This window comes from Piliocolobus tephrosceles, chromosome 15 (genome assembly GCF_002776525.5).
Source record: "Piliocolobus tephrosceles isolate RC106 chromosome 15, ASM277652v3, whole genome shotgun sequence".
Lineage (NCBI taxonomy): Eukaryota > Metazoa > Chordata > Mammalia > Primates > Cercopithecidae > Piliocolobus > Piliocolobus tephrosceles.
The window spans coordinates 10,532,984-10,559,098 of NC_045448.1; the positions used below are offsets into that span (position 1 = coordinate 10,532,984).

Genomic DNA, 26,115 nt, shown 5'->3' on the forward strand with positions numbered 1-26,115 from the left:
CCTGTAATCCCAGCACTTTGGGAGGCTGAGACGGGTGGATCACCTGAGGTCAGGAGGTCGAGACCCGCCTGGCCAACCTGGTGAAACCCCATCTCTACTTTACAAAAATTAGGTGGGTGTGGTGGCAGGCGCCTGTAATCCCAGCTACTCAAGAGTCTGAGGCACAAGAATCACTTGAACCTGGGAGGTGGAGGTTGCAGTGAGCCAAGATCGCGCCACTGCTCTCTAGCCTGGGCAACAGAGCGAGACTCTGTCTCAGGAAAAAAAAAAAAAAAAGAAAAGAAAATACCCATTAGCCATACTAACCAACTACGAGTAAGAGCTGGGAGAGAAGGAGCCACGGTCTACCCCTGGGCAGAGGCTGAAGCAGCTGATCTCGCAGGGTTCCTCCATGCCTCCCACTTCACTACTCAAGGCAGAGCTGGGACTGAGGTGCCTGACTTTGGAGCTCCTACTCTCCACACAGCACACACACACACTTCAGCGTCAAGTAGGAAGACTGGCAGCAAGAGCACTGCAGGCTTTCACACGCTCTTCTTCCTATTCATTACTCATCACAAGCCTCTCAGCTGCCTCTTGTGTGCTGAACGTCTCTTACACAGCAGCTAAGAAATGAACACGGAAGAAAGCAAGAACGGAAAGCAAAGCCTCTTTAGGTCAATGCCTTGTATTGCCTGAAAGATGATTAGGTGAGTTGAAGAGCAGAGCAGGGTAGAGAGCTCTGTATATTTGTTTTAGAGTTTGAGAACCTATCATGTTGTTTGCACATTGTTGGAGTCACTTAAGAACACCCATTTTCAAATAAATAACTACATTCCAAAGCCAAGTGCCCAGAAATGGAAACCACAGTTACCCAAGGTCAAGATTACAATGCATATGAGGGTGAGGATGGAGAGGCAGGGCTGCCTCTAGCCCATGAGGCCTTTATGAGAATGAGAAAGAGCCCAGGGCCAGATGCACAGAATGGCACACAGGGCGGCCTGAGGGCAGCAATGCATTCTCCTCATCCAGCAAGCAGAGTATTCCAAGGAAAAAGGAACGAACAGGGAGACAATTTAAAAACTCTAAATTCTCTGGAATTAGTCTGCATTTTGAAATTCCATTAATTACCTGGCTCATATATACACCTAGTTTCAAATAAAAAACTATGACAGAACCAAAGGAAAAAACAACAAACAACCTACGAAAATAAATTACCTGAGAAACTCGTTAATGCCTTGCTCACTGAAGGAGCCTTTCAGCAGAGCAAATTTCATCTTGCGTGCATTGATGGCGGCCATGGCGGGGTACCCAAACCCGCCAATCCCCAACGCGGTCTCAAGTTCAGACTGGGCTCCGGCTTCTGTCCACAGCCACCTAGAAAACCAGACTGGTTTATAGAGCAAATATGTCTTTTAAATTCCTTACGATCTAACTAGAAGATCTTAGAGAACAAAAGATCACGCTTCAGATATTTTATGGAATGAGTGAGAAATAAATAAAAAACAAAAGATGAGTTTCTATATGGATTTTCCTTTTACCTGAAATCCCACCAATATCATTTGGGTTATTAAGCTTGTTCTTGCATTCTGTAGGCATCTAATAAACATTTGCTGGACTAATGGAGGAGCAGCAAGGTTATCGGGAGAGGGACAGCAGGGGGCGCTAGGTACCTGGGGAAAGCTATGGATACTGAGGACCAGAAGCAAAAAGATATATAGGAAGGCAGCAGGGTATGGTGGCTCACCTGAGGTCAGGAGTTCGAGACCAGCTTGACCAATATGGTGAAACCCTGTCTCTACTAAAATTACAAAAATTAGCTGGGCATGATGGTGTGCACCTGTAGTCCCAGCTACTCAGGAGGCTGAGGCAGGAGGATCACTTGAACCCGGGAGGTGGAGGTTGCAGTGAGCTGAGATTGCACCACTGCACTCCATCCTGGGAGAGAGAGTGACACTCCATCTCAAAAATAGAAAAAAAGAGAAAATAGGAAGGAGATACACTGTTTTGAAAATGTACCTAGATCCAGTCCTTACTCAGAAGAGGGTAAGGAAACATAATTCTAGTTCCCCTTTCTCATCCAGCCTTCGAGTTCATACTAGAATTCAGGTGCACTACTCATTCTGTGTCTGCTTGCTAACCTGGCACCCCAATCACCATTTAAAACATGATTCCTATGAGAAAAATGCACGCTGTGCTGACAGCCCTTCATTCCTTCTTTTCCTCCCAGTGATAAAATTTTCACATCCTGAATAAAAACATATAGCAGAGCAGGCCGGGTGCGGTGGCTCACACCTGTAATCCCAGGAGTCTGGGAGGCAGAGGTGGGTGGATCACTTGAGGTCAGGAGTTTGAGAGCAGCCTAGCCAACATGGTGAAACCTCGACTCTACTAAAAATACAAAAATTAGTTGGGTGTGGTGGCGCGCGCCTATAATCCCAGCTACTTGCGAGGCTAGGCAGGAGAAAAAAGAAAAATTTAGCAGAGCAAACACAGGAACACAGCTTACAAAAACATGGGAGACCCACTCTCAAGAAACCCTATAATCTCCTGTTTAGATGACACTGAGACAATAAGCTCAGTAACTTACCCCCACATTTTCTTTTTGTATTTGTCTGCCATCTTCAGAAGAACTTCCAGATAAGAATTTCGGCCTGCAGCTCCTGATTTAAACAGACAAATGTTTTTTAAAGGTAAAGGTAAAGGAGTCCATAAAATTAACCCATTTATGAAGTACTCTCAGAGCATCTAGCATAGAACAGCCAAGGGAAACCGTTTGTCTGTCTTACCAGTATCAAGGATATGGGGCAGCACAGCCACAACACAGAGCTGGTGCTCCTCACACGTCCTCTTGGCAATGTCCTCGTTGATAATCTGTGGGACTCAGAAGACAAGGGATGATCAGGAGGCTGCATGACACAACACCCAAAGGTAAGCTGGTAAACAAGAACTTCCTTTGAAAAGATTTCTCCCAGGATTACTTCCTTGTATGGAAACACCCAGAGGCATGTTCTCTAAGAGGAGATTTTTCTGCTACTGATTCTTAAGCCTGTGGAAGCTGTGGTGGTTGGGGGGGGGATTAGCACACATACACACGTCTCTGAAATCACAATGCCTGGACACAGCCTGGCTATGCCACTTACTTGTTTAAATAGATTATACTTACATGTATTATATGTTTACACAAACTTGAGGCTCCGTGCCTCAATTTCCCCATATATAAAATGGAGATAAAAACAGTTATCTACCTCAGTGTTCATGTGAGAATTAAATGAAACAAACAAAAAAACTACATAAAGACAACAGAACAGTGCCTGTTACATGATTAGCTACTCAATAAATGTGCTATTACTTTGAGAATGATAAGCAAGAGTGATTAAATACACTCTTTAAGAAGCTCACATTTCTGTTCACAATGTAATTATTCTAATGCTAAAAGTTATGAAAAGCAATTTATCATTCTTTTCCATTTCAAAGTATAAAAACCACTTTAAAGAGAGTAGTTTTAACCAGAAGGAAAGGGCATAACATGAACAGTGTGTCACGACTGCTTTAACGTTCCTCGCTATCAGCTAAAAAAGTTTTCTGGACTATAAGCAATTTAAGTGGTCTACCTCAAGCAGCTCAGGAGGTGGGGCGTTATCAGAAAACAAATCAAGGGCCCGGGACACTATGTCGGATCTTGTCCGCCCACCGTCGTAATCCACAGGAGACTCGCCTTTCTGAAATATCTTGATTGTAGGAAATCCTCTAATCTATTAAGAAAAAGATCAGAGAATAAAATCCAATTAACACTTAACACAAAATAACAATCCTTACGGTTTCTAAAACCACCTTATAGGTAATTTTTGTTTCTTTTTTAATTGAAGCAGTCTCACTGTTGCCCAGGCTGGAGAGCACAGGTGCAATCTCAGCTCACTGCAACCTCTGCTTCCTGGGTTCAAGCGATTCTCCTACCTCAGCCTCCCGAGTAGCTGGGACTACAGGTGCACATCACCACACCCGGCTAATATTTGTATTTTTAGTAGAGATGGGGTTTCACCATGTTAGTCAGGCTGGTTTTGAACTCCTGGCCTCAAGCCATCTGCCCGCCTAGGCCTCCCAAAGTGCTGGGATTACAGGCGTGAGCCACCACTCTGGCCTTATAAGTAGTTTAATGTAACAAAACTATTCCCCAGACTGCATGGATTTCAAAGGAATGACTCACAGAGGTCAATTTTCAATCAGGGAGTTTTAACAGTCCGTGAAGTTTAGGCCAATCACATTCAAGCCCTGGTAATATAATTAACACAAAGTATCTGCTCTAGAACAAATGGACCAACTTACAACAGCCACATGAGCAACATGAGTAAGTCTGGGTCAGCTGAAACCTACATTAAGTATACCACAGAAGCAGTGTGACATTAGGAGAAAAAAGGCGACAGTCCTGGGTGTCAAGACTTGTTAGTTATGACAGTAAAGTGACTTTATTTCTTCACTTACAAAATGGTTTAAACATCTCCTTTACTACCTCATAGGGAGGCCTGGAGTATTGGAAGAAGTAACGAAACACCATGTATTTCACAATGAAATGAGCCTTATAAGGATACTCACCCCGTATCGGGAGGCTAGAACCTGATTGACTGTAGCATCCACAGCCGCCAGTTTCACTTTTCCTTTCGTCTGCTCTTTTACTTCTGAAGCGGCGGCAGCCCACTCTGGCTCTAGGCTATAGAAAAATATTCGTTTTGTGTTGTTTCTTTGAGACGTGGTCTCTCTCTGTTGCCCAGGCTGGAGCGCAGTGGTACGATCATGGCTCCCCGCAGCCTCAACCTCCTGGGTTCAGGCCATCTTCTCATCTCAGCCTCCAACACAGCTGGGACTACAGGTGTGTGCCACCACCCACTGTTAATTTCTGTATTTTTAGTAGAGATGGGGTTTCCCCATGCTGCCCAGGCTGGTCTCGAACTCCTGGCCTCAAGTGATCCACCTCACCAGGCCAAATACTTGGATTTTAACTTGCAGCCCAAGGCACTTTTTTTTTTTTTTTTTTTAAGACAGAGTCTCCTCCTATCATCCAGGATGGAGTGCAGTGGTATGATCTTAGCTCAGTGCAGCCTCTGCCTCACACAATCAGGAGATTCTTGCGCCTCAACCTCCCAAGTAGCTGGGACTACAGGCGCACGCCACCACATCCAGCCAATTTTTTTGTATTTTTAGTAGAAATGGGGCTTTGCTGTGTTGCCCAGACTGGTCTCAACCTCCTGGCCTCAAGTGATCTGCCTGCCTCAGCCTCCCAAAGTGCTAGGATTACAGGTGTGAGCCACCACGCCCAGCCTATACTTTTTAACTGATCTGTGCATTTCTGCCCAATCCCCAGTTATATCACACCGAGAAAACATTTTGTGTGTGGCTTTACTAAAGATACCGTGCTACCCTTCACATGAGCTTCCCACTCCACCACTGCCCCTAAATCCGGACACGAGCCAGTCCTTGTTAATCTTCGGCAATATGAAGAGGAAGCTCTTGGCACTAATGTCAATGTTTAATATTCACTTAGAGTCAGAGTTTTTCTGGAAGAGATCTTAGTGGTGATCTATTATCTAGTTCAGCTCTTTCAAAATAAGCTAATGAATGTACTGAAAACACTGTGGCTGAACAGACTACTTAGTAGAAGGCACTTACTTTTTGCAGTGTCCACACCAAGGAGCATAGAACTCAACCATCCAAACATCTTCACTGTCCAGAACATTCTCATCAAAGCTGTCATCTGTCAGCTCAATCACATCCTTCTTACTTGAACTATCACTTCTGCCCTGTCATTTGTGACATTAAACATCAAACAATTTGGCCAAGAAGAATACTTTTCCTATTTTAAATAACACTGCTTCTACATCTTAACAAAGTTTTAGGGTTTTTCTTTAGTGAATAAAATAGTGTTGTATTCAAATTGGGTACATTCCTCAGCATTATCATTTTTGCTTGGTAAATAGTCTTTTACTTTCAAATAATTATCAGTACAACATATAACCTGTACCTGAATTCCGTCACCAGCTATTTTTAGTAAGAAACCTCAACATGGCTCAAAGAACCACCACTGTTCTAATTCAGACTCAAGTACAGCTTGCTGCTTCATCCCAGGATGTTCCGCTACATCTTTCATAGACAAAGCCCCTACCAGTCAACAAAGCTAAAGATAACACTTAATCCTTTTCTTTTTTCAAAGAATGTTCTTCAGTACTAAATCTAAGAAGCAGTCAGCACTGCTTTCTGTTGCCAGGCAGAGTGCAGGGGGCCAGGCAACTATGCTCATTAAATGTCTAAGTTTAAAATAAAAGGCGAGAGCATGAAATCCTTGGGTAAGCTCTGAGCCTGTATAAAGAAGCGAGTAACTGGTCTCCTAAAAGTAAAGGCCCATTTAATATTTATATATCTTCGAGTTTGTCTTTTCACAAGAACATCAGTGTTAAGCTTCACATTTCACACAAGGGCATCTAAAACACCAATCTGCTCCTCTCTCTCTCTTCTTCCCTATCCATTTGTGTAGAATGTTCCATGGATTTGGGGCTGACTGCCACAGATACAGGCCAAGAGGTAATCCAGTCTCATCACAGTTTGCCAAAGCCTACCCAGAGGAGAACCCGTCCATCCCATCCCCACTCGTGACCTACAAGTGCCATGGGATGCCAGCACCTGGCTCCTGGGCCTGGAGCTCTTTCTCCCTGAAGTTCACATTCTTCTGTTTTAGCCCAGGGCCCAGGAAGCCTATCTAGGGGCCTGGTACTTGGAATGCAGGAGTGGAAAGAGGCCCTGGGACTGACTGGCCATGGCAACAGCAATTCTGAGGAGCCCAAATGAGCAGGCTGGATGGCTGGTTCCCTCTGGGTTCAGTGGATCCAATCCTCCATTATTCTTTAATTGAAAGTTTACCACTTTAACATACTTTTAAAAAAACAACTCTCTTTTACAAGGAATCCACACTCTGGCTTCAAAATTACGACACATTAAAAACTGACATTTTATGGTCTTACTTGTTTTCCAGAACTGTACCCTCCGCTCCGTCCCCCGAGGCGATCCTTCACAAGCTGGCGCAGAGCACTGAGCGCAGCATCTACGATGGCTTCACCAGTTCTGCCACCTACAGGAGATGGAAGGTAGGCGGTCCTCAGCCCGGCCTTCAGCAAGTGCCTCATCTGGCCCGGCCCAAGAGTGTCTTTACCTCACCGTCAGCTTCACAGGGTGACACAGTTCTGACAACACGTGTATCTCTGACAGAACAAACTTTCTCCCCAGTATGCATTTTGCACTAGACTTAACACTTGGAAAACCAATTCCTCTTCCTTTTTATTATTATTATTTTTTTGAGATGGAGTCTCACCCTGTTACCCAGGCTGGAGTACAGTGGCACAATCTCGGGTCACTGCAACCTCCGCCTCCCAGGTTCAAGTGATTTCCGGCTAATTTTTGTATTTTTAGTGGAGACGGGGTTTCACCATGTTGGCCAGGCTGGTCACAAACTCCTGACCTCAAGTGATCCGCCCACCTCGGCCTCCCAAACTACTGGAGATTACGGGCGTGAGCATCTGTGCCTGGCCTTAAACCTGTTTTATTTGTGCTTGTCCTCTTTGCAGGCATCTCACTCAGTAGACCATTGATGGGGTTTTTTAACTGAATTTTTGAATTTTTTGAATTGAGAATCAAAGGCTTTAACTGTTGCTTTGTGTTGTCTTACCCCCAAAAGGTGTGGTCACTGTCAAAGATTAACACCAGAATGGAAGAAAGCAGCAACTGCATTAAAAGTAAGTTTCTTAGGAATGCAAAAGGCTTACAAAACATCTCCATCATCTGAACCAGTGCCCCTTCCCCAAGTCTTTATCTGGACATATGCCAAATCGTGAAGTATACTAGGAAAAAACTTTTCAGCGTTTTAGGCCACACTGTCTATTCCAACTACTCGATTCTGCTGATCCAGTGCAAAAGCAGCCAGAGACACTATGTCGACAAACAGGTAGGGCTGTGTTCCAATAAACTAAATTTATAAAAACAGCAGCAGACTGACTGCACTAAAAACTGGCACATTTTCTTAAGTGAGGAAAACTAAAACAAATTACTATTCAAAGGCAGAAAAGCCAAGTGTTTACTCAGGTAAAAGAAAAGGTCTTTCCCTAGAACTCTGGAGCTGAGGAGGCAAGTAGAGGCGTGTCCAAGGCCACATCTTTGTCTTCAGACAAGACTCCAGCCTCGAGATCTGCCCACGACATGTATTTACCAAGTATTTGTCTCATGTGCTTTATGTGTACTATTTCAATGAAGCTTCTGGTACCTTAAAATGGGGTTTGCACATCCCCGTTTTACAGAGAAGCAAGACACTAAGTTTAGTTATGACGCTGGAGTGTGGAGAAGCCGGCAGCAAGGCAGACAGGATGGGCTGCCTTCCCGGCTCACACACGACAGATTCTGTACCACTCACCCCCCGCCTTCCCTGCCTTCTATTAGCTGGACCCAGGCAAGTCACCAATGACAGACAACTCTTTGTTTTACTATGATGTTGATGCTGCCACTCAACCTGTGAGCTGGTACTGCTCACATAAAGCAAAACCTAAGATGACAAAGTTCCGTCATTCATATGTTCCATATAACATCTTCAACAAAAACCTTTACCAAATTAGCCATAATTTCAGCTTCAAACAAATTATGCCCAATACTTTTACTAGCACCATGGATCTGGCCCAACGCAGCAACTCTGATTGTCTCAAATATAATCATCTGTTTGTGATATCTTTTTTTTTTTTCTTTTTTTTTTGAGATGGAGTCTTGCTCTGTTGCCCAGGCTGGAGTGCAGTGGCGCGATCTTGGCTCACTGCAAGCTCCGCATTCTGGGTTCAGGCCATTCTCCTGCCTCAGCCTCCTGAGTAGCTGGGACTACAGGTGCCCACCACTGTGCCCGGCTAATTTTTTGTAATTTTAGTAGAGACGGTGCGGTGGCTCAAGCCTATAATCCCAGCACTTTGGGAGGCTGAGACGGGCGGATCATGAGGTCAGGAGATCGAGACCATCCTGGCTAACACGGTGAAACCCTGTCTCTACTAAAAAATACAAAAAACTAGCCGGGTGAGGTGGCGGGCGCCTGTAGTCCCAGCTACTCGGGAGGCTGAGGCAGGAGAATGGCGTAAACCCGCAAGGCGGAGCTTGCAGTGAGCTGAGATCCGGCCACTGCACTCCAGCCTGGGCGACAGAGCGAGACTCTGTCTCAAAAAACAAATAAATAAATAAAAAATAAAAATAAATAAATAAATAAAAAATAAAAATAAATAAATAAATAACAGGACAATTCTCTAAGATTGTGGTGCCTATAATCCCAGCTACTTGGGAGGCTGAAGTAGGAGAACTGCCTGAGCCTAGGAATTTGAGTCCAGGCTGGGCAACATAGCAAGACTCTGTCTCTTAAAAAAAAAAAAAGAAAGAAAGAAAGAATAGTGTTGCTGAAATAACATTTAGTCTTGGGAGAGTGGAACCTGAATTCTATCTTTAGTTGCCTCAGTGGCTCACAGCAGACACTCACAATTTACTTATCTACAAAACAGAATTTGTGTATCCATTTATTATTGACAGTTCAGGAGACTAAGACTCTCAAATTACAGACTTTCCTTTTCCATAGGAGTACATTAGACCCTTCTCCTACAGTAAAGGGAAGAGAGATTAGAGCAAGAAAATACATGTAGATCTTTATTAAATACAAGTGACTGTAATGAGAAAGATAAGAGAGTAGCACAGAACACTATTTTCTATCATTGCTAATGTAGCGTAGACCTAAGCAAGCGTTAAGTGATAACACAAACCTGTGTGACACATATTTCATTTTCAGATTGACTCGGAGGGTGTAGGAATCACTGTGTACCATTTATAGATAATTCAGGTACAATGAGGTTGAGAACCTTGCAGGTAGAGCAGGTTCTCAAGCTCGTTAAAGAACAGTAGGTTCTTGTCTACCAGGAGAATGAAGTAGCTAGGAAAAGTTCTTACCTTGGTAATCTTCTGGTCTGTTTTTGTTGGATCCAAAAATCTTAATGGTAGGAAATCCCTGAACACCATACTGACCTCCTAGGGACTGATGCTTATCTGCATCAACTGCACCAACTTTGACAACATCCTGTGGGAATGTAAAAGAAAGAACAATTTTTTCCTTCTGCTACAGCAGATTCCACAAGAACTCATTATCTGCTTCATACAGACTCAGAAAAAGGTAATAAAGCACTGGGTGCAGTTTGCAAAATGAGTCAATAAGGCCTTGGTCTTGAACACCAGAAGAGAATCTAAATGCAATGATGAGGGAAATCAAAGTCAGCCCATGGAGGGAACTCTGCAGCTCACAGAAATGGCAGGGCTGAAAGTAACTGTCATTTATCCAGGGAACACAATAAACAAAAACAGGCAATGTAAGCATTTAAGTGTGTATTATCCCCTTGTTCTCAGTATGATTTTGACAACGAACCAGTATTTTCAACTCTGATATGCCAACTAGCTTCCCATTGAACATTAAACCATCTGCATACTTATTACTTAAACATACACAGGTGAATATGGACATCTTAGAAACTTACTATAAAAAAAAGTTTTGTAAGCCTTTTGCATTCCTAAGAAACTTACTTTTAATGCAGTTGCTGCTTTCTTCCATTCTGGTGTTAATCTTTGACAGTGACCACACCTTTTGGGGGTAAGACAACACAAAGCAACAGTTAAAGCCTTTGATTCTCAATTCAAAAAATTCAAAAATTCAGTTAAAAAACCCCATCAATGGTCTACTGAGTGAGATGCCTGCAAAGAGGACAAGCACAAATAAAACAGGTTTAAGGCCAGGCACAGATGCTCACGCCCGTAATCTCCAGTAGTTTGGGAGGCCGAGGAGGGAGGATCACTTGAGGTCAGGAGTTTGAGACCAGCCTGGCTAACATGGTGAAACCCCGTCTCTAATAAAAATACAAAAATTAGCCAGGCATGGTGGCGCACGCTTGTAATCCTAGCTACTGGGGAGGCTGAGGCACGAGAATCACGTGAACCTGGGAGGCAGAGGTTCATGAGCTGAGATCATGTTGCTACACTCCAGCCTGGGCAACAGAGTAAGACTCTGTCTCAAAAACATAAAATAAAAATAAAATAAATAAGTAAAATAGGATCAGCAACCTGGATGAGCTCACCATTTTATTACTTACAACAATCACTTTTCATATCACCCTAATAAAAAAGCTTCCAGCCGGGTGCAGTGGCTCACGCCTGTAATCCCAGCACTTTGGGAGGCCGAGGCAGGCGGATCACTTGAATTCAGGATTTAAGACCAGCCTGGCCAACATGGTGACACCCCGTCTCAACTAAAAATAAAAAATTAGCTGGGCATGGTAGCACACGCCTGTAATCTTAGCTATTGGGGAGGCTGAGGGAGAAGAACTGCTTGAACTCGAGAAACGGAGGTTAGAGTGAGCTGAGATTGTGCCACTGCACTCTAGCCTGAGCAACACAGCAAGACTCTGTCCCAAAAAAAAAAAAAAAAAGCTTTCGAATTACTGCTCAATTAAATCATATTTAAACTCTATAATTTATAACTCTACACCTGAACAAGCCCTTTAGAATCTATCTGTTTCAATGCGCTTCCCTGTGTGGAGCTGAAAGCCTAGGCAAAACGCAGATTCCTGGGGTCCACAAACCCAAACTTCCTGGTGGAGGAACTGCATTTTATTAAGTTCTACTAGTGATTCTTAAACCTACCGAGGTTTGACAGTTTCTAATCTAGTCCAACTTTTTAATTTCATAGATGAGGTATCTGGCCTAGATCAACTCCGCCTGTATCTCAATACTCTCTGGGTTCCACAAACTGCTTCTGGACTTAGAAACACATACATAAACCCATGTTTGTGAGCCTAACAAGCTGAAATGCATGACGTGACACCACAAGATGGTGATGTGAGTGAGTGACTGAGGCTGGGGAGGCAGGGAAAGTGGAGGAGAGTGGGGAGAGGAGGAGAGAAGAGAACACAAGGAAAAACGACCTTAACCTTATAGGTACTATTACTATGAAATACAACACAGAAAAGTGCTTCTAAGAAATTACATCCTCGTGAACCTGTCAGCCCTTATCACTCACTGAGGTTGCAGGTGCTAACTGTTCGTTTTTATTGCTGTGTAACATTCACTGTATGCAGATACCACAGTTTATTTCTCCAGTGGTGATCTGATGCATTTTTAAAAACAAAGTAAATTCTCTTCTAATTAGGTCTCTAAGGACCAAATGTACAAATGCTAGGTGCCAGCACCATGATGAAAACACTTTATAGATGATTTCATTTAATCGGCATGAAGCTGAAGGCAGGTCCTTCTGTTATTTCATTTTACAGATGATGGAACTGATGTTGAGAAGAAATTTACCCAATATCACAGCCATCCGGTGTCAGAGCTGCCTGACAAGTTTTTGATTCCAAATACCACAATCATACAGGTAAAAGTTTTAATCATTATGTGATTGAGTATTGGGGCCTAAACTCAATCCCAATATTTGAAGTTAGGATCTTTCAGGGGAATGTCCTGAAATGCTACTTCTATGTATTTACATACAATGTTTTGTTGTTTAGGTGAGATACTTAAAAATTCAGAAGTCAGATTTTTACAGGGTTTTGTGCCTCTTTAATTTCAGTTTATCTAAGAAAAGAGGACTAAATTCAGAGACTGTCAGAGTTCATCCTCTCTTCTATTTGATCTGCACATACATCACAATGCCACATACATATAAATATGGCACACAGTCTACCCAGGGGTTCTGCACCTGGGGTCCAGACTCCCAAAGGGCTGGTGGATAAATATTTAGGGAATCCCTTTTAGGAAAAGAAACAAAGAAAAAGAAAAAAAAAGAATAAATCTGAAGCCAAGGTGGCCTTTTAGAAAAAATTTAGGGGAGCGAGTCTATGAATTTGGATGAAAAAAAGTTTTTATTTTCACTAATCCGTAATCGAAATTTAGAATTTCCTTACAAATGTAAACAACACTCCATAGTCAATTACTGTGACTTTATCATGAATAAATATCACAGCTATTTTCATTACCACCACTATAGTTCTTGCAGGTATCTTCAAACATCATGCCCATCACTATTCAGAATTATTGCAGCAGCCAAGTCTGCTGGTGGATCTTGGAACCGGTTTAGCATCCCTATTCTAAAAACCTACAACCTGAAATGTTCCAAAATCCAAAACTTTCTGAGCGCCAACATGACACTCACAGGAAACGGTCAGTGGAGCATTTCAGATTTTGTATTCTCAGATTAGGGATGCTCTACAGCTAAGTATTACGCAAATCTTCCAAAATCTGAAAAAATCCAAAATCAGAAACATTTCTGGTCCCAAGCATTTCGGATAAGAGATGTTCAACCTGTACTTACTGTCCTTGTAAAATACTACATTAGCATTGAAATTTTAATATTTCAATAATCATATTTCCACAGGTTTTCTTTGTGATCTTATAAGCTTTATTTAAACATGTAGAGGTTTGATTTTTTTTTTTCTTTTTTGAGACAGGCTCTTACTTTTTTGAGACAGGCCTAGGCTGGAGTGCAGTGGCACAATCACAGCTCACTGCAGCCTCTACCTCCCAGGCTCAGGTGATCCTCCCACCTCAGCCTCCTGAGTAGCTGGGACCACAAGTGCACAGCACCAGGCCTGGGTAATTTCTTTGTTTCTTTTCTTTTTATTTTTGTAGCGATGGAGTCTTGCCACATTGCCCAGACTGGTCTCGAGCTCTGGTGATCAAGCAATCCACCCACCTTGTTCTCCCAAAGTGCTTAAATTATAAGCGTGAGCCATCATGCCTGACCGTAAAGGTTTTATTGTAAGAATCCAAGGCCTTCACCAAGGTGCCACAGGAATCCAAGCACAAAAGGAAGTTAAAAAGCACCTGCCTGACCCAGTGCAGTGGCTCACAGCTGTAATCCCAGTACTTTGGGAGGCTGAGACAGGCAAATTGCTTGAGCCCTGGAGTTAGAGACCATCTTGGACAACATGGTGAAATTCCGTCTCTATAAAAAAATATAAAAATTAGCCGGGTGTGGTGGTACATGCCTGTAGTACCAGTGCTGGGGAGGCTAAGGTGGGAGGATTACCTAAGCCTGAGAAATCAAGGCTGTAGCGAGCCATGATCATGCCGCTGCACTCCAGCCTGGGAGAAGTGAGACCCTGTCTCTCAAATAAAGTGCTTGCTCTAATCAGACATTCTTTCACCCAGACACCACGAAGTAAAACTCTGCCAGTATAATAATTATTAACTTGTAGATCTAGATCCTGCCTTCTCAATTATGCTGTCTTGTAGAGTCTTACAATGAGGTATTTTCTCTTGCATGGTCGCTCTCAGAAACAAGGTAAATTACCTATGCCATATATGATAAGCTTGTAAAAACCACATACGGAGACATTTGACAACACGTTTGTACAATTACTATTTATATATTTGCTAGTATAACTGAGCTACTCCATACAGAATTAGCATTTGCATTGAACACATAAATACCAGAGCCTTTAAAAATAGTAAAGGCATTAGGTGGACAGGACACACAATGTGGCAGCATTCATTTTGAAAATAGAGCGTTTTTACCTCCATTTGCTACACTGAGCATGAAGTAAAATGGTCCATGAGGACTGGTGGTTAGTTTCTAAAACTCAGTTTCAAAGAAAAAAGCTAAAGTGAGAAAGGAAAAACTTTCATCAGGCATACCCTAAAATGCAACCATCAGGTTCTAATATCGCTGACTCAAGCTTACAAAGCCTTGTTCACATGCCAAAGAACTCCTCGGGATTTCAGATCACCACACAGTTCTTCACAGATACACAGTGGGCTAGGGTTTGGTTCTCCTCTCAGGATACTCGTGGCCTGCTGGTTTACAGCAGAGAGAGCCTCATATACATGTTGCAGTTTCCACTCTTCTATTTGATGTTTGTTTTTTTTTGCATTAAATGCTTTAATCACACAAACCATTAGCACAGTGTTGTACTTTTAACTGTATATAATTTTGTGCCTTAGTTTCAATGGTGATTACATTTTTACCCCACAGGGGTTTTTCCAGTATTGAATGTAAGGCAAGAATTTTTAAATTAAACCAGATTTTCTAACTACATTATTTCAGGAAATAATTCTCTTCAAGAAACAGAATGAAGTTAATCATTGGCCCCTCTATTTTCTTTGCTCAAGATTCCTTCCTCATAAAATTAGTTTTCCTTCCACACACATCACCTCATCAGTAGATCTTCCTTAACAACAGACGAGATACTTTGCTTTTCCCATTTCCCTCTTCCCTACTTCTTTTAAACAAACAGTAAGCTAAACTAGATGACTCAATAAAATCAGATTTTTATACAGCATTTTCTCCAATTTCAGAAAGTACTATAAATAATCAACTATTTTATAATACTTACCATGGAGCATAGAATTCTACAAGCCACAAGCTATCACTCTGAATAACTTCTCGGTTGAAATTTGATGGAGTTAATTCGATCACATCGTCACTAGAGGAATACAGACCATTCGCTGCCAGAAAGAAGGCACAGCTCACCAGACCTGAAGTCACAACAAAAGTACACCATTAACAGCACTGTTCACGCTTTGACTGGAAACCCTGGGGAACCAGAGTCCTCTTCAACTGACCAGGGCCCTTCACACAGGAGGGCGGCCTAGCTCTGACCCCTATGCCCTCCCTGCTGCAGTCGGAGCCGCTGGAATCTCACTCCCATTGCTGCAACACTGAGCCAAAAAGGGATGGACAGTCCCCACTCCCATTCCTTGGGCTGCACTGGAAAAAGGCTGAAGCATTATTCTTAGTGGCTTTCATGTATTGTCTTTGTTCTTTACAACCACTCCATCAGGCAGCACTACTATCATTTTATAGGCATGGACACTGAAAAATTAGGAGGTCACTTCTGCCTGTGTAACCTTGGGCAATCACACGGTAATCATTCCTCATGTTATTCCATTGCAATTACTAGCACATTATCTTTATTCAAGTATCTTTCTGAAGGGAAAAATAATCATTGTCTCTTCCACTAGACTGTGACTCTTTCAAGAGCAATGGTAATTTGTTTGGTTTTTTTTTGAGACGGAGTTTCGCTCTTGTTGCCCAGGCTGGGGTGCAATGGCATGATCTCAGCTCACGGCAACCTCTGCCTCCCAGGTTAAAACGATTCTCCTGCCTCAGCCTCCCAAGTAGTTGGGATTACAGGCATGTGCCACCATGCCCGGCTAATTTTGTACTTTTAGTAGAGACAGGGTTTGTCCATGTTGGTCAGGCTGGTCTCGAACTCCCGACCTCAGGTGATTTGTCTGCCTCGGCCTCCCAAAGTGCTGGGATTACAGGCATGAGCCACAGTGCCCGGCCAATGTTTATTTTTATGGATAGTTTTATTTCTCTTAATACTATCCATAACACATTATCAGAAAAATTTTTCATGTGAACAACCTATAAAGAAAGGACACAGTGTCGACTGTATTGCTGGCCACACAGTTCTGCCACACTGTGGATCGAGGGCATTTTCATTAGCAGCTCTGGAAACTTAAATGCAATTTACAACAATAATAGAGGAAAACAAATTCTGAACTGACTGACTAGTATCTGAAGAACCCAAAAGTTCTCTGAAATGGCATTACTATCAAAATTTCACCTTTCAAATTTACATACACAGTCACATCCACAGGGTCAAGGAGAGGACACATAGATGAGTGTGGTCTGTGGATTATAATGGAGCTGAAAAAATCCTATCACCTTGTGATGTCTTGACAACTCTGACCCTGTGTAGACCTACGTTAACGTGTTTGTGTCCTAGTTTTTGACAAAAAAGCTTAAAAAAGCAAAACAAACAAAAAACAGAAAAAAACCTTACAGAATACAATATAAAATAAAATACTGGCCAGGTGCTATGTGTCATGCTTGTAATCCCGGCACTTTAGGAGGCCAAGGCAGGCAGATTGCTTGAGCTCAGGAATTCAAGACCAGCCTGGGCAACATAGTGAGACCCCCTCTCTAAAAAAAGCACAAAAATTAGCCAGGCATGGTGGTGCGTGCCCATAGTCCCAGCTACTCGAGAGGCTGAGGTGGGAGGATCACTGAGCCCAGGGAGGTCAAGGCTACAGGTGCAGTGGGCTGTGATGCACCACTGCACTCCAGCCTGATAGAGCGAGACCCTGCCTCAAAAAAAAAAAAAAAAAAAAAAGAGAGAGAAAATATTTTTGTACTGCTGTACAATGTGTTTTAAGGTGTTTTTACAACAGCCAAAAAGTTAAAAAAAAAAAAAAAATTAAGGTTAGAAAGTAAAATGTTGACCAGACACCATGGCTCATGCCTATAATCTCAACACTTTGGGAGGCCAAGGTGGGAGGACTGCTTGAAGCCAGCAGTTCAAAACCAGGCTGGCCAACACAGAATAGTAAAACCACATCTCCTAAAAAAAAAAAAAAGAAAAATATTACAGTAAATTAAGGTTATTCTATCATTCAAGAAATAAAATTTTAGGAGCAACCCCCAGTCATGCAAGCTGTATTCATGGTAAATGTCCTATACAGCTGTAACATTTTTTATCTTTTATATCATATTTTTACTGCACCTTTTCTATGTTTAGATAGACAGATGCTTACCACTGTGTTACAACTGCATACAATATTCAGTACAGTAACATGCCGAATGGATTTGTAAGCTAAGAGAAGTAAGCTATACCACAGAGTCTAGGTTTTTAGTAAGTTATGCCATCTAGGTTTGTATTAAGTACACACTGATGTTTTTCACAGTGAAGAAATTGTCTGATAGGACAATAGAAATTAAAGAAATTTCTATTCCTGTCTTGTTAGCATCTCTGAAGTTGATCACATCTCAGATCATATCTCTAAAGTTAAGCAACACATGACTATATACAAAAATTTGCTAATTACCTCTAGAACAAGGTAAATAATGGAATATCCTCAGACTGTTCTTGACTTCAACAAGAATGTTTTCCTATTTGCATCATGCTGGTTTTTGGGTTGAAATAAATACAGCTTTATTTTTTTTGAGAGAGGGTCTTGCTCTGTCACCCAGACTGGAGTGCAATGGTGCAAACACAGCTCCCTGCAGCAGCCCTGACCTCCTGGGCTCAAGTGATCCTCCCACCTCAGCACCCCCAGCCCCCCGGTAGCTGGGACTACGGGTGCATCCCTGGCTAACTTCTAAATGTTTTTTAGAGACAAGGTCTCCCTATGTTGCCCAGGCTGGTCTCAAGTGATCCTCCTGCCTCTGTCTCCCAAAGTGCTGGGATTACGGGTATGAGCGATCACGCCAGGCCAAAATATACTTACAATGTTAAAGAAATTTCTGTCTATTCCTGTCTTCAACGCATCTCTGAAGTTGATCATATCATTTCTTCCTTTTAATTTGTTGATATAGCAAATTGTGAGACTGGCCTGTGTTCTCAAGTAGTGTGTGTACATGCCATCTTAGTTACAATTTCATATGCTTACTTCATAATTAGAATTTGGAAGATTTCAAATGGACCTTTTTGGAATAACTAAATGGTACATTTCTTCTGGAAGGAGTATACACCATTGTTCATTGTTTTACTGCTAAATCCTCCATCATACGACACGTTCAATTTTTCAAATCACTTTCAAATATGTCAGATCACTTGATTTTTGACAGCATTACTAACTAGAAAGTAGGAATTATCCCCATTTTGTAAATAAAGGTCTAGATCAGTGGCCCATCTATGGTCATACATGTAAGAGGCAGGGAGCTCTCCATTTCCAAGCTTTTCCTATTACACCATGCTGTCTTTTTAGTGCTCAAGATAAAGTGGTTCTGTATGCTACAGGCATGAATGAACAACTATGGTATTCAAGATTTACACTGCATTTGAATCATAGATATGGCCAATATTGTAAGGACTTATAAAACTGTGAACTTTACTAATAGTGAAGCCATTAAAGGGTTATCATGCAGAGGAAAGAATAGATTTGTGCTTTCTAGAAGGAGTATTCCAGTTGCCATGTGGAAGGTAGACTGGAAGAATTATTGAGAGTGGTGTCACATAAACCAAGATACATGTGGAAGGGGCCACACTAACAAATACTACTGAGAGAGAAAGGAACAAAGACAGAAAACCAACTATTGATTGGATTTAGTGACAATTCACTGGGAGCCCTGGCAGTTGTGGTGGAGTGAAAATAAGAGGCACTCTTGTTTTCTACAGTCTACAGAAGGTTGGAGAGAATACAGGTAACCCTTTAAGCAGGTTTCATTACAGAGACCAGAGGCAGGCAAATGTAGAAAACAAGGAAGGTTTCTCTTTAAAGATGGGCGTGATCTGGGAGAGGAAGACATGCAGTGGGAGAGGCCAAAGATAAAATACAGGGAATATCTGAATAAAATGCCCGGACTCAGACGAGGGATGGGAACCCAGTCAGTGATGGAGTAGCCTTTGACAGGATGATCTCCTTTTCCATTTCAAAAGGTGGGAAAGGATGCCTGTGAACGGAAGCCAGGCTAACCAAAGGGGGGCTGCTCCCTTAGTAACAGTGTTGTCCGGCATGACAGCCACTGGCTACACTGGCTACGCCAAACTAAGATGTGCTGGTAAAAAGCACACTGAATTTTGAAGACTTAATGGAGGAAAAAATGTAATCTCAATGTTATTTTTCTTTTTTTGAGATGGCATCTCGCTCACCTGCCCAGGCTGGTGTGCAGTGGTGTGATCTCGGCTCACTGCAACCACTGTCTCCTGGGTCCAAGCGATTCTCTGTCTCAGGATTACAGGCACCAGCCACCACGCCCAGCTAAGTTTTGTATTTTAGCAGAGATAGGGTTTCACCATGTTGGCCAGGCTGGTCTTGAACTCCTGACCTCAGGTGATCCGCCCACCGCAGCCTCCCGAAGTATGAGGATTACAGGCATGAGCCACTGTGCCTGGCCTCATTATTATTTTTCATTTTGAAAACACATGTTGAAATGATCTTAGATATACTGAGTAAATACATTAATTTCACCTGTTTCTTTTGGCCATTTTAAATGTAGCTACTAGGAAATTTAAAATTACATACATGTTTGCATGATATTTCTATTGGATGGCGCTGCTCATTAATCTTTTCATTGCTGCAGAAAAGGTGAAGTAGAGTTTGGCACATTTAACAAAGCAAGTAAATCAAGAACATAAGCACTGACAGTCCTGACTCCCAATAAGCTTGAAAGTAAGACTAAGGCTGGGCGTGGTGGCTCAGGCCTGTAATCCCAGTACTTTGGGAGAATGAGGCGGGTGGATAACCTGAGTCCAGGAGTTTGAGACCAGCCTGGGCAACATGGCAAAACTCCATCTCTTGTAGAGAAAAAATATAAAATACAAAAATGCAAAAATTAGCTGGGTGTGGTAGGGTGCATCTGTAGTCGCAGCTACTCCAGAGGCTGATGTGGGAGGATCGCTCGAGCCTGGGAGGCACAGCGAGATCCTGTCTCAAACAAACAAACAAAAAAACCAAAAACAGGATAATCCTCTACAGAGATGCACTATTTTCAAAGAATTTTATATTTTTTGTAAAATCTATATGAATTTGGTACTTGCTCAATACACTGAGCCTATTGTGAAATTTTCAAAAATGGAAAAGCAGAAGAGTAAGTTACAGATACTTTCTACTTAAGAATTTTTAAATTACTCCAATGTAACCATTTTTAATGGCTGAACCATTTAGTCAATCCACTACTGACTGAATTTTGATTGTTTCCAATTCTGCACTAACAGCCCAGCCCTTAAAATTCTTGTATTTTCCTCCTCCCATCAAATTAGTATGACTGTTTCCTCAAGATAAATTCTGACAAGAGAGATCTGGGAGTAGGGCTAACATTTTGAGATACCTGTCACACTATGCTCCAGAAACTGTGGTCTTTATTTCTGGCAAGACAAAGCAGTAACACTTGCGTGACTCTGTACCAGGCATTATTCTAAACATTTTGCATATATTAAGTCATTTAAGAACCCTATGTGGTACGCGTCATGATGCCCTTATTTCATAGACCAGGAAACTTAAACACAGAAAGGATAACTTACCTAAGATCATATAATTAGATAGACCCAAATTTCTAACCGAAGGGCTGGAGAATGCAGTGGTATAATCCACAGAACATCATTAGGTAGACTGTGGCAGAATTAGGTACTTTCACTTCTCTTTGCCAGTCAAGGACAGCAATAAAGTCAGTCCTCTCCTCTTCATGCTGTTACAAGCAGGCTGCAGTCACCAGAAGAGACCAGGGTTTTTCACCGTAGAAATGTGCTTCCCTTTCCATACAAAGACGCTCTTTACTGACAGTATTAACATAGACTTAGGTTATTCTTTTTTCTAGTAATGGTGACGGACCTTTGCTTGCTTTAAATTTTGCCTAATTCTCACAAGAGAATTTTTCCTAATTCTCTGCTTGTACATGGCTACCCAATGAAAATGCTATGTTAAGGTTTGAGACTAAAATTCCTAAAAAGGCAATGTGACCTAGCAAGGTTACAAGGAAACCGAACATCCTACTGAGAAAGAACAGACAAAAGATGTGGACATTCTGAATGCATAAAAGTAGCCAACAACTACCCCCAAGCCCCAAGAACACAAAAAACCCTGGGCTTACTTAAGATGACAAAGTAGGTCAATGCTGACCAATGATATTCTGTTTCTAAAATTCACATCACCATTCCAGTCGGTGATAATGAACACCAATGGGAAATCGGACCATCCGAGTGAGTGTCTAGAATCTCTGTGAGCAGATGGCTCTGCCATCTGTGGTTTTCCATTCCTCCACGGCAGTTAAGGATGTTATAAATTCACAGCAGTAACATCTCTGTCCCACATCTGCTAGGAGTCATCTACGGTCCCAGAGCAGTCATCTAGAAACCAAGAGGTTTCCCAAAAAGGCTGCCATTTATTAAAATGAGTTAATTAATAGACTCACAGACTCGTTCAGGGTCTAGTCTGAATTCACTCACAGGAAACTAAACAGACTAAAATCTTTTCCCCTCATCTACTCTCTCCACAGTAATATGGCAAATATTTACATCTCTTTAAACATGTACTAGCTGGGCAAGGTGACTGACACTGGTAATCCCAGGATTTTGGGAGGCTGAGGAGGGAGGATCACTTGAGGCTAAGAGTTTGAGACCAGCCTGGGCAATACAAAGAGACCCTGACTCTACCAAAAATTTAAAAATTAGCCAGGTGTGGTGGCATGTGTCTGGATCCCTTGAGACCAGGAGTTCCAGGCTGCAGTGAACTATGATCGAAACCCTGCACTCCAGCCTAGGAGACAGAGCAAGACCCTGTCTTGAAAAACAAAAAGACATGTACTAACTCATTAACCCTCACAACAACCCTAAGGGAGTACTATTATCAGCCCCTAATACGGTGAGCACTGTTGAAAAGGCACTGGCACAGAGTGGTTAAGTAACTTGCTCCGAGTCACAGAGCCAGTAAATAGTGGGCAGGTGGTCTGAGGCCAGAGACAAGGTTAAGGACTCTCAGAGCCAAGGCTGTGACCAAGGTGAGTCCGGCAAGGGCAGGACCCTTGGCCTCGCCTACTGTAGCCTCCGAAGTAGACATTTACAGAATTCCTAAGACGCTGGGTTCCATTTCGTTTTTAAGGAGTCCGATGACATGTGAAGCACCCTTGCGTCCTAAGCCCACCTTTTGGAAGGCACTGTCCCTTTCTAAGGCAACTATGGGTCCTTATTTCAGAACTGAGATTTAACATTTGAGTTTTTTGTTTTTGAGACGAAGTTTCACTCTTGTTGCCGGGGCTGGAGTGCAGTGGCGAGGTATCCGCTCACGGCAACCTCCGCCTCCCGGGTTCAGGAGATTCTCTTGCCTCAGCCTCCTGAGTAGCTGGGAGCACAGGCGCGTGCCACCACGCCCGGTTAATTTTGCATTTTTAGTAGAGACGGAGTTTCGCCATGTTGGTCAAGCTGGTCTCGAACTCCTGACCTCACATGATCCCCCGCTTCGGCCTTCCAAAGTGCTGGGATTACAGGTGTGAGCCACCGCGCCCAGCCTAACATTTCGGTTTTTAAAAGTAGACGCTGCATAAAACAGGTGGCAGAAACAAGCTGCAGTGCAGGGCGCCCGCCATCCTCCGTTCCCACGCACGAGTTCGAGAAGGTGCCCAGAGCAAGCTCCCCTGCGATTCGCCGGGAATATTGACCCGCTCGCCAGGATCCGGCCGGGGCTGGGCTCCGCGGTTCTCCAGCCCGGCCCCGGACCCCTTGCCTGGCTCCAGCACACTAGGCTCCCGCCCCCCGCGCACCGCCCCGCGAGGCTGCAAAAGCCCCTCCCCACGGGTGCCCTAGTCTCCCGCGCACCCGCACCTCCGCCGGGCAATCTCGCAGCTCCTCCGGCCGCCTAGGCCCGCGCCTCCCGCCCGCCAGGCCCGCTTCCGGCCGCCTACAGGCCGCGGCCAGCCGGGGAACGGCCTAGAGATTCGAAACCTTTCAGGCCGACCCCAGCTCGTCCCCCTCCCGCCGCAGGCCCGCACCTACCGAGCCCCAGGAGAGCCATGCTGAGCACTGGGCTACGTGCAGTACCCACCGCCGCGCCGCTTCAGCCCTGCAGCGTGCCGCACGCCGCGCCCCCGCGCCCACGTCCCGCCCCAGGCCGGTCCGGTGGTCCGCCGGACGGCCGCGCGGGGGCGGGCCGGAAGGCGCTCGCCGCGCCGTGGCTGCGGCTCATTGGCCCTGGTGGACATCGCTCACTCACATAGCCAATGGGAAGCGGCCGGGTAGAGGTTACCGGTTTGGTTTTTTTCACGGGGGCGGTGGCGAGCAGCGGAAGGCGGGGCCTGCTGGGGGCGGGGCTGGCAGCCTGGGCTCGCAGCCCGTCTGCTCCTCCGGCCCTCTCCGGGTGCCGCTCCGAGGGGAGTCCAGTACTGGGCGTTTTTACCTCAGTTCCTTATTCTGCACCCCCTCCACCCGCCTCCTTCTTGCCTCTGTGCGCCTCCCACCCTCTTTATCCCGGGGGATCGTGACGCGGCCTCAGGGCACCCATGGTCCGGGTAGCTGACAGGGAATTCCCCTTGTGTCCGACGAATATTCCGTGGACACACATTTGCTCCGCCCGCGCTGTCTGCAACGTAATTCGACAAGAAGTTTCAATTTTGTTGAATTACTTTGAAAGTTCTTCTGTCTAGGGCGCGTGGCTCTGCAGAGCCATCTCCTGTGGAGAACCCCAAGGACTTAAGCGGCAGCCTCCTCGCTGACAGGGTCTCCCCTTTGTCCTGGGGGGCGAGGGGGCTGGCAATGCGCTCACGTGGGTGTGTGCTTTGTAAAATATGCAAGTAAAAAAAAAATACGTTTGTTGGGCAGGTTGGTGAGCAGTGGCATGATATAGCTCACTGCAGCCTTGAACTCCTGGGCTGCAGTGAGCCTCCCGCCTTGGCCTCCCAAAGTGCTGGGATCACAGGCATGGGCCACCACGCCTGGTAAAAGTAAAATTTTTTCGTTTTTTTGAGATGGAGTTTTGCCCTTGTTGCCCACGCTGGAGTGCAAAGGCGGTGTCTTGGCTCACTGCAACCTCTGCCTCCCAGGTTCAAGCGATTCTCCTGCCTCAGCCTCAGCCTCCCGAGTAGCTGGGATGACAGGTGCATGTCACCACGCCCAGCTAATTTTTGCATTTTTAGTAGAAACAGGGTTTCAACATACTGGCCAGGCTGGTCTCGAACTCCTGACCTCAGGTGATCCGCCTGCTTCAGCCTCCCAAAATGCTGGGGTTACAGTCGTGAGCCACCGCGCCCGACCTAAAAGTAAAATCTTTCAAGCACAAGTTAAGACCACTGTATCTTTCTGCTCTGATTCTCCCTCCTATGTTTGGAGTGGACGCGGACATTTTGTTTTTGTATTATTAATTTCTCCACATTGTAGTGTTTAAGGCATAAGTATTCTTAGGCTGGGGTCCAGGAGTGGTGGGGGCCGGCTGGTGGGCTTCCTGGAGGAAGTGGCACTAGAGCTGCGTTTGGAAGATTTTTCAGGCAAACTGGACTCAGAGGCACAGTAGCCCTCTGAAGTCAAGGGGGCCTCTCCTGGAAGCCACATGCCAGCACTGATTTTCCCCAGGGAGGCTGCTTGTCCCGGGACAGAAATCCTCAGCTCCGTACCCTGGGCAGCTCTTCCTGAATGTGAAGGCCCCTGGGAAGCCCAACTAGTGATCGCAGGGCCGTTTGGCATTCATAGCAGAGGGCAGTGGACTGTGAGCCTGTTCCTCCAGGCCTTTCTGCTCTCCCTGAAGAGCGCCTGAGGGGCAATGAATGCTGAGTTTATTTTTCTGACCCCTTTCCCGCACTTGGCACCTTTTTCTCCCTTAAATTTGCTGCAGTTGCTGACTGGATTACAGCGAAGTCCTTTTCCTCTCAGCCCAGAAAGTCATTCTTTTCTTCCCTGGAGGAATTTAATTCTCTTACCCGAAGAAGGCCCCTTCATTTATCTTCAGGTTAAGACAGTGACTTAACTTTGTCCCCATGGGCCACAGACGTCACAGCTTCCACAATGCACTCACGATCGAGTGTTTTCTCAGGGTTGTGAGCTGATCGCAGCCTCTCCAGGCCTGCTGTGTTCGGGCAGCAATCCTGCTTGGTGGCTCACACTGCCAGTGCCCTCTGTGTGCTGTGTGATCTCTGTCCCAGTTGGCCTCAGGGCCGATCCTCATGGAGAAAACAGAGGCCAGCTCATAACTCCCTGCTAAATATCCCAGGTCACTGGCTGCTCTGGAACGTGGGCTGAATGCACAGCTGCACGAGGCACACGCCCCTGTGAAGCCCACTGTACATGCACAAGCTTCTGGAAATGCACAGGCTTCCGGAAATGCGCCAGGGGGTGTTGCTCATTTCTCTTTTTTTTTTTTTCTCTCTCATTTGAGACGGAGTCTTGCTCTGTCGCCCGAGCTGGAGTGCAGTGGCCAGATCTCAGCTCACTGCAAGCTCCGCCTCCCGGGTTTACGCCATTCTCCTGCCTCAGCCTCCGGAGTAGCTGGGACTACAGGCGCCCGCCACCTCGCCCGGCTAGTTTTTTGTATTTTTAGTAGAGACGGGGTTTCACCGTGTTAGCCAGGATGGTCTCGATCTCCTGGCCTCGTGATCCGCCCGTCTCGGCCTCCCAAAGT

The 26,115-nt window shown here is 44.5% G+C and overlaps 1 protein-coding gene across 1 annotated transcript in view; it reads right to left on the bottom strand.

Annotated features, from left to right (window-relative positions):
* The window catches only part of PDIA6 (protein disulfide isomerase family A member 6), a 26,854-nt gene extending 3,196 nt beyond the window's left edge, over positions 1-23,658 (bottom strand). Inside the window, exons 1-11 of the mRNA XM_023199229.3 lie at positions 23,505-23,658; positions 15,405-15,546; positions 10,606-10,663; positions 9,982-10,108; positions 6,990-7,096; positions 5,644-5,774; positions 4,573-4,687; positions 3,594-3,734; positions 2,769-2,853; positions 2,570-2,642; positions 1,198-1,356 (exon numbers count right to left, since the gene is read on the bottom strand). Coding sequence (XP_023054997.1) covers positions 1,198-1,356; positions 2,570-2,642; positions 2,769-2,853; positions 3,594-3,734; positions 4,573-4,687; positions 5,644-5,774; positions 6,990-7,096; positions 9,982-10,108; positions 10,606-10,663; positions 15,405-15,546; positions 23,505-23,523 — 1,157 coding nt within the window. The 5' untranslated portion in view covers positions 23,524-23,658. The remainder of the gene's footprint in view (positions 1-1,197; positions 1,357-2,569; positions 2,643-2,768; positions 2,854-3,593; positions 3,735-4,572; positions 4,688-5,643; positions 5,775-6,989; positions 7,097-9,981; positions 10,109-10,605; positions 10,664-15,404; positions 15,547-23,504) is intronic.
* Positions 23,659-26,115: the final 2,457 nt, after the last annotated feature.